Genomic DNA, 9,373 nt, shown 5'->3' with positions numbered 1-9,373 from the left:
TAAATTAAGTATGTTAAAAGGTTCAAGTTCAAAATATTTTCCTTGTTTAACAAAATCATCTCAAGCATGTTATTCAACCCTTTGCATGTTTGTATTTGTTTGAGGGATGTGGTCATCACAAAGCCAATATTTATTGCTTATCCTCAATTACTCGGGGTGGGTTAAGTTAATCATACTGCTGGGAGTCTGGAGTCATATGCTGGTAGTACAAGGGAATACAGGCAGATATCCTTCCCCAAGGAGTGTTTGTGAAGATGAGCTTTCATAAAAGTCATTAATTCCAGTTTTAATTTATTGAATTCAAATTTCACCGAACCCATCCCCCCAAAATATTAGCTTTATGTTTTGGATTGCCAGTCTAGCAACATTACCTCAACTATGCCAGCACATCCATATCCGCTGGCTTATCCAATTCCTTTGTGGAACCTATGATTGAATCTGCCTCCCCTACACCTTCAGGCAGTGCCTTATGGATCTTAACCACTCATTTTGTGAAAAAAGCTTCTCCATGTCATCTCTGGATTATTTGCTGATCACTTTAAATCACCTCCCTCACCCCTGCAGTTACAAACATTTCATCGCTTAGATGTCTGAAGACCTCTGAAGACGACCTTTTGGACTTCATTTTAGCAGCTAGTTTCATTTCATTCCATCTCCCTAATTTTCTTTTGCATCTCTCCATAGATCTTCCTGCATTCAACTTGGTTCTCACATATTACAGCACTTACATTTAGCAGAATCTACATACATTAATACATAGTGCCCTGTCCTATGCAGACAGAAATTACATATATACAGAATGCTGCTTCAAATCAACAAAATAGGTGACTGACCTTTAATTGTTATTTTCCCAGGACAATGACTTGACCAATCAGGATCAAACTGTTTGGTTTAAAATTTAAGAAATATTTGGCAGTTAACAGACAGTCATCATCAACGGTTAGCATTCACACTTGCAAAGCTTCTAACAGAGTTTACTTGATGCCAATCAGTACACTCCTTACATGCAAAATTAATACTGGTTTGCCATAACTTTGGTGTTCGTGTATTGCCGAGTTCAAGATGAAAAGCATTGACGAAATGGATTTTTCTTTCAGCAGTATTTAAGATTAGATTAGATTAGATTCACTAGAGTTTGGAAACAGCCCTTTCGACTCAACTAGTCCACACCAACACTCCGAACAGTAACCCACCCAGACCCATTCCACCTAAATAATGCACCTAACTCTATGGGCACTTTAGCATGGCCAATTCACCTAACCTGCACATTTTTGGATGGTGGGTGGAAACCAGAGCACCCAGAGAAAACCCACGCAGACATGGGAAGAATGTGCAAACTCCACACAGTCGCCTGAGGCTGGAATCGAACCTGGGTCCCTGGTGCTGTGAGGCAACAGTGCTAACCACCACTGAGTTCTGTACTATCAAGTAACTATTACTGTCAGTCTCTTTTTCTGTTTCATCATAATCCTTTTTCTTTATACTGAGGGAGAACTTGCTTTATTTGCCCTACTTCTTTTCAATCATATTGAACCATCTTATAGTCAATTACAGCACATTGTGACATTACAGTTCTGCCTGCCAATCTTGGATTATAATTTTCCTGGACTGGACCTGGACCTGACTGAAATTAGCCCTCCTCCAATGAGGTAATGTTACCCTAGGCTGTTTTTACAGCAGCTTTTTATACAGTGGGAATTTAGGTATGAAAAACATTAAAATAATGTCTGTAAATTTCTTCCATTAAGTAATCAAGTGTCAAGAAAACTAAAAATATTCAGGTATGCGTATAGCAAGGTTATAAACAACCATGATTTGGGATTTAAATTTCAGGCTCATGTGAATTAAAATGACATGAGAAAACTTTCTCAGCCCATTTTTTTAAGAAAGGATGTCCGAATCTATTCATAGTTGAGATGTGGAGAATTAGATCATCTTAAATTCAAAATTCATTTCTAGATTGACCCTTATATAGGTGTAAGTGCATTTGTTCTTTATTAATTTTCTGCCTTTGCTCAGAGGCATTTAATACGGTGAGAATTTGTTCCTATTTTAGGTAATTACATTAACTGGAAAAGGACAACTGACCTTAATCAGTCAAGAGTCAGAGATGTACAGCATGGAAACAGATTCTTTGGCCCAACTCATCTATACCAATCAGATATCCTAACCTAATCTTGTCCCATTTGCCAGCACTTGGCCCATATCCCCCTAAACCCTTCCTATTCATATACACATCCAAATGCCTTTTAAATGTTGTAATTATACTGGCCTCCACCACTTCCTCTGGCAGCTTGTTCCACACACACACACCACCTTCTGCATGCCACTGAGGACTCTTTTAAAATTTTCCCCTCTCACCTAAACCTATGTCCTCTAGTTCTGGACTCCCCCATCCCAGGGAAAAGAGCTTGCGTATTTACCCTATCCATGCCCTTCATGATTGTATAAACCTCTCAAAGGTCACCCCTCTGCCTCTGATGCTCCAGAGAAAACAGCCCCAGCTTATTCAGCCTCTTCCTATAGTTCAAATCCTCCAACCCTGGCAACATTCTTGTAAATCTTTTCTGAACCCTTCCAAGTTTCACAATATCATTCCAATAGGAGGGAGACTAAAACTGCACACAATATTCCAAAAGTGGCCTAACCAATGTCCTGCACAGCAGCAACATGACCTCCCAATTCCTATATTCAATGCTGACCAATAAAGGAAATTATACCAAATACCTTCTTCACTATCCTATCTACTTTCAAGGAACTATGAACCTGCACTCCAAGGTCTCTTGATGTTCAGCAACACTCCCCAGGACCTTATCATTAAGTGTACAACTCCTGAACAAAAACAAAATCAGTCCAGAGGCTTCTTTTTCCACATATCAATTCTCTTTTCCTCACATTTAAATCCCAAGTCTCAACTGTCTCATTTATGGTTGGAGAATAATATTTTAGGATGACATACAGTTTTTTAAAAAAAATTCAATAATGGGATTTGGCAGGACAGCAAAAATCAGCCATTATTGTTTTGAAGGCAGAACAGCCACAACAGAGCATGCAGTCTACTCCTACCTGTTATGCTCAGCAGGCAAAGGAGAGCTACAGAGAAGTCTATGACAAGCTTGCAAACACAGGCCTATCATATGTAACAGCACAGCTGCTCCTCCATCCTCATTAGAACATTCCAAAAACAACAGATAAGTACACAAACAGAAGATATACTTGTCTTCATAAGCTGAGGTGTAGAGTTTAAGAGCAGGGAGGGTCTCTGGAACTGTATAAAATGTTGGTTAGGCCACAATTAGAGTATTGTGTACTGGTCACCACATTAGAGAAGGATGTGGAGGCTTTGGAGAGTGCAAAGAGGTTTACCAGGATGCTGCCTGAATTAGAGGGTATGAGCTAGAAGGAGAAGCTAGAAAAACTCAGTTTTGTTTTTTCTGGTGCAGCAGACGCTGAGGGCGATTCGATAGGAGTCTATAAAACTATGCCATGCATAGATACGGTTGACAGTCAGAATATTTTTCCTAGAGTTGAAATGTCTAATACAAGGGTCATGCATTTAAGGGTTGAGAGTGTGGTGCTGGAAAAGCACAGCTAGTCAGGCCCCTTGGCCCACAAGCCTCATTCCTGATGAAGGTCTTATGCTCGAAATGTAAATTCTCTTGCTCCTCGGATGCTGACTGACTGGCTGTGCTTTTCCAGCACCACACTCTAGACTTTGATCTCCAGCATCTGCAGTCCCCCCCTTTCTCCCTCATGCATTTAAGAAAAAAGTTCAAAGGAGATGTGAAGGGCAAGTTTTTTTTTTAAGAAACAGTGGTAGGAGTTTGGAATGTGCCAGGATGGTGGAGGAGACAAATATGATAGTGGCGTTAAAGGGACTTATACATAAGCACATGAATATGCAAGGAATGGAAGGATACTGATCAAAGGCTGGCAGAAGGGATTAATTTAATCTGGCATCATGTTTGGCACAACATAATGGGCTAAAGGGCCCATTCCTGTGCTGTTTTATGTCCTGGAATCCACATTATAGAAGGTATGTGATAGCACTAGAGAGGGTGCAGAGGGTATTCCCCAGGATGTTGCCTAAGCTGGGCAGTTTCAGTTATAAAGAGAGATTGGACAGACTGTGGTAGGTTCCTTAGAACAGATAAGATTGAGATGTATAAAATTATGTGGAGCACAGATAGGGTTGGCAGGAAGAGGCATTTCCCCTTGATCAATGACCGGGGGAGGCATGGATTTAAGGTAAGGGGCAGAGGGCGTAGAAGAGATGTGAGAAAATACCCCTGGCACCCCACACAGAGGGTACTGGGAATCTGGAACTCACTCTTTGTAAGGGTGATAGAGGGAGAAATCCTCCTAAAATTCGAGCCATTTTTAAATGCTAAGGCATACAAGGCTATGGACCCAGTGCTGGGAAATGTGATAAAATAGTTAGGTGGCTGTTTTTGACTGGTGTAGACATGATGGACCAGAGACCATTTTTCTGCACTGTAGACCTCTATGGCACCAAGATAGTGATTTGCCCTCTGAATTTTTCCTATTTCTTGGAGAGAAATTTGTAAGGATATCAATGCTCCATACAACTCCAATCATCTTATAATTAGAATACTAGCACAGAAACAAAGGATCCTTTAATTTTTAGAATATATGCAAGGGCCTTCCTACCATTGTCAAGATGACCCCTTTTCTTGATCTATTGAGAGGATTTTTATTCAGAAAGGCAAGGCACGGTATTCCTTTCATATTTTTACAATTGAGAAATGGCCAGGAAACAGTTGAACATAATGTCTGCTGGTGCTAGAATCGTAATGGAGCTGCACAAGTTTTAAAGAATAGAAATATGAAAGAAACTGAATAATATGTTAAATGACAGCATCCAGCTTTGGAATTTGAACAGATGACAGAAACTTCAAATTCTACAGCCCAAGTGGTTGATATTGAATACATAGCAATGGTGTTGAGAAAGCTACCACTAAAATTGATGCTTGAAGTATGGTAGTCACCCATAATGCAGTCTTGGCACAAGGCAAGTTTATTATGATATGAAGCAAAAACTTGTCATACTATTTGTGCTCCAAGATGGTATTAAATTAAAAATAAAAGAAACACATTCATGGCAGTGAGAAAAAAATACATGTAACTAATAAAACATAAGGTCACAAAAGGTTTCAGCAACAAACACATTATGAAGTTCATAATATCTTGGTAGAATGCACATCTAAAATGTACAAAGTGTCAACACGAGCTGACGGATTACAAAGAAAGCAATTTCATATTGACAGCCATTCCATCAGTTGAATGTTCACTGTGGTAACATATTTAAATCAAAATGGGATTGATGGTGAATGAAGATCTATGAAATCAGGAATAAATCACCTGTACAACACAAGACTGCACTGCCTATGTCATGCCAAAAACACAACCTGTATTTTAAAATTGTAATACATAGTATTACTGATTGAACAATGTAGTCTGCATATTTTATACCAAATAAAAATAAACAAATTTTGCTAATATAAAAACAATGATTTTGCCTATACTGCATTTTATTGACAAATGATCCAACAAAGTATAATTACTCCTTCCTGACGTACAATATTTATTAGGAAAACATAATTTACAGAATATTTTGAACAAATACATTAATTTATGTATTGCCACTTTAAAACTCAGTGTTGCAGGCAGTACACTAGGTACATCCAGTGACTTATACCTGCTAGTATCTGGAAAGTTACAGTGTCCACACCTACACACATGCTCAATAGTCTTTAGTCCAATGCCACAATGTGTAGATGGGCGCTCTCTATGTACAACAGCCTGGAGGTCAGATAATTATACCCATCAGCCAGACTTTAATGCTGCCCCAGAAAGTCGTCGAGAGTTAAGTCATTTATCCAGTCATCATTACTGCTACTGCTCTTCATAATTGACTCAATGAAGTCAGACTCATTCCGAGCTCCACCCAAGGTATTGCTGTTATTGTGTTGAAGAAAGTCAAAGGAAGATACCTCAGTGGTGGGGTTCATACGGTTGAAGGATCCAGATGACTGGCCGGTGGAAGGGTAGCTGGTTGGAGCAAGACCTGGCACAGGATGGGTCTGACTCAAATTGGTAATTCCTTGTGGGACAGACTTCATGCCAGCCATAGCTGCTGAGGATAGCCTGGGTTGATTATGCCTTGGTGATGGACCACTCATGGAGACCAAGCTTTGTCCAGTTTGAGCTGGGTTCAGTTGTTGTAGTGGCCTCATCTGTCCTCCCGGTGCTATCTGGTTTGGTGGTGCAATGGTTTGATGAGAAAATGGTTGCAAGTTTGACCTCATGGTCTGTTTGGAGAACAACGGGCTATTTGAGAATTGTTGCATGCTGCCATCCATTTTGGTCTGATTTTGCATTGCTGGAATCCTTTGCTGTGGCCACAATTGAGAAGCCATGCCTGAAGTGGCCAACGCATTAGAGATTCCTTGGACTGGAATATTGGTTCCTGCCTGGTTTATGGATTGTCTGATGTGTTGGGGAGGTACAGCAGTGTTTGGTACAGACCCAGTAAACCCCGAGATTGCTGTCCTTTGGCGAATTATAGCCTGGCTAGGCACTGCCTGGCTGGTTGATCTCATTCCCAAAGCACTTTGACTTGGCCGGAGAGGCATATTGATGCCAGATGATGGTATGTAGATATTTTGTTGGTTGCTGGGATTACTTGGGTACATTCCCATAGTCCGGTCACTCTGACTGGCCGTCACTGCAGGAACCCCAGGTCCAAGGCTATTCTGAGATGTCACTTGCAAAAGCCCAGTGTTCAGCCTCATACCACAATGAGTGGCAGACGGTGGCGTTGGCAAAGGCTGCCCAGAATTTGTAGGCAAAGATTGTGCCACAGCTATAAAAGAGAAGAGAAAAGGAATTAACGTTATGTTTTTGCACAATCCTTCATTAGGTGATAACTTGAAGATCAAGTAACTGACAAACCTGGGCAATTATAACACCTTTTTGAGAAAGCTACTTGGCAAACATTCTTTTTCCTTGCTGAAATGCATGGAGAGAAAGAAACAAATTTGCATTTATGCAGAGTATTTCACAACCTCAGGATGCCCCAAAGCACTTTACAACCAATGAATTATATCTGAAGTGTAGCCTCTTTTATTTACAGAACTCAAACAATCTGCATGCAAGACGCTCTGACAAACAGTGATAACGGCTGTTTTGTTCAGTAATGTTTATTGAAGGAAACATATTAGCTTGAACACTGAACTAAGGTTGACAACTGATGTTGAAATGTATCAGTTCATTATTTGCAAACACCACTATAGTTAGCAAACAAAATAAAGTTATCAAGTATATTTTCCTGATGTAGTGTCTACAACAAACTCTGCCTGCAGTAGTACTGATTGATGGTAGGTACTACTTCAGGCTGTCATTACAAGATGTGACTTTTGTACTATTTGTTCACAGAATGTGGGCCTTACTGGCAAGGACAGAATTTATTGACTCTAATTGCCCTCAAAAAGTTTTGGTGAGCTCCCTTCTTGAAGCACTGTAGTCAGTCTAGTTTAGGTATGCCCACAATGTTGTTAGATAGAGAGATTGAGTCATTCAAAATGCCATTAGATGATTGTTTATGAAGAAACAATGAGAACAGATATGGGATTAAGGTGGAGAATGGCAAGATGCTCATTTGAGCAGGCATTAAGTCACGATGCCCATTCAAAGAGTCAGTGTAGACAACAGCACACCTCCTTCTGTGCCATAAATCTTCTGACTCTCAGTATGTATAGCATAATAATAAGATCATAAAACATAGAAGTAGATAATTCAGTTCCGGCATTCAATAAGATCATGGCTGATCTAATCCAATTTAACAAACAACCATTTCTAAATAGGAATGATGTTGTCTTAGAGACGTATATGCAGTAGGTGGTATTCCTGTGTATTTGATGCCCTAATCTTTTTATATTGTAAAGATCTTGGACTTGGAATGTACTGTCAAAGAAACCTTGGCGAGCTCTTGCAAAGCATCTTACCCACTGTACACACTGCTGCCACTTTGCACCAGTGGTAAATGTGGATGAACATCTTTATTCTGGATGATATCTAGCTTCTCAAATATTGTTAGAACTGCACAAATCCAGACTACTGTGGAATATTCAATCATACTCGAGTGCTGTGAATTGTACATGGTGAGCAAGAATCGGGGTGGGGGAGCGGGGAAATCAAGAGATGAATTACTAACTGCAAACCTTCCTGCCTCTGATCAGTTCTTGCTTTAATATGGCTAAAAATGCCATAATTCAAATAAGGCATTATGAATTTCCTCTCTTGCAGTTTAATATTAGACTATAGGACCTGTCACTCATCCAGAGTGGCTGTCAGGAAGTCACAATCAGTAGCAAGTGATGAATGTTAGCCCCAGGTTGCTCTTTCTGATACTGTTGTCCAGAATGTTCAAGGATTAATTCAGCGATTCAAGGAGACTCTGAGCCCCACCTTCTCAGGGTTAATTTGGGTGTAAGCAAGAAATGCAGGCCTCACCTGCAATATCTATACCCCAGGAACGAAAAAGTTAGATAAGTCTCCCCAGTACTCACTGAAAGGACTGAGATATGGTGGGTTACAACTTGGATGTGGTATCCAAATAAACCATTCTTCAACATGAGTCCCTGTTAAAGTACTGTTCACAAGGACTTGATGCTATCCACACGTAGCTAGTGACTACAAAACCTGGTAAGGATTTTCTGCCTATGTAAGAAATATAGGGTTGGATGTTTTTGGAGACAGCGGGCTTCCAGTCTTCAGATGTCCTGCAGCCTTTCAGTGACAAACCTCACCATGATGTAAAGAGGCAAAATACCAGCCTGATGTCATGACGACAGCCCCAGACATACCGAGCAATTCCCCTGACAACAACAGAATCTCCCATTACCATTACTGTCTCTATCCTTTTAAGTAGGTAAAAACAATGACTGCAGATGCTGGAAAACAGATCCTGGATTAGTGGTGCTAGAAGAGCACAGCAGTTCAGGCAGCATCCAAGGAGCAGTAAAATCGACGTTTCGGGCAAAAGCCCTTCATTTGGAATAAAGGCAGAAAGCCTGAAGGGTGGAGAGATAAGCTAGAGGAGAGTGGGCGTGGGGACAATGTAGCATAGAGTACAATAGGTGAGTGGGGGAGGGGATGAAGGTGATAGATCAGGGAGGAGGGTGGAGTGGAGAGGTGGAAGATAGGCAGGTAGGACAAGTCATGGGGACAGTGCTGAGCTGGAAGTTTGGAACTAGGGTGAAGTGGGGGAAGGGAAAATGAGGAAACTGTTGAAGTCCACATTGATGCCCTGGGGTTGAAGTGTTCCGAGGCAGAAGATGAGGCGTTCTTC

General features: G+C 40.7%; 1 protein-coding gene across 1 annotated transcript in view; it reads right to left on the bottom strand.

Moving 5' to 3' along the window:
* Positions 1-5,015: 5,015 nt before the first annotated feature.
* The window catches only part of LOC122557414 (mastermind-like protein 2), a 445,617-nt gene continuing 441,259 nt past the window's right edge, over positions 5,016-9,373 (bottom strand). The window contains exon 5 of the mRNA XM_043705103.1: positions 5,016-6,886. Within this exon, the coding sequence (XP_043561038.1) occupies positions 5,859-6,886 (1,028 nt within the window). The 3' untranslated portion in view covers positions 5,016-5,858. The remainder of the gene's footprint in view (positions 6,887-9,373) is intronic.

The sequence above is a fragment of the Chiloscyllium plagiosum genome, chromosome 15, assembly GCF_004010195.1.
Source record: "Chiloscyllium plagiosum isolate BGI_BamShark_2017 chromosome 15, ASM401019v2, whole genome shotgun sequence".
Taxonomy (NCBI): Eukaryota; Metazoa; Chordata; class Chondrichthyes; order Orectolobiformes; family Hemiscylliidae; genus Chiloscyllium; species Chiloscyllium plagiosum.
Note: the sequence above shows the minus strand (reverse complement) of the source record. Positions and strands in the feature narration are given on the sequence as shown.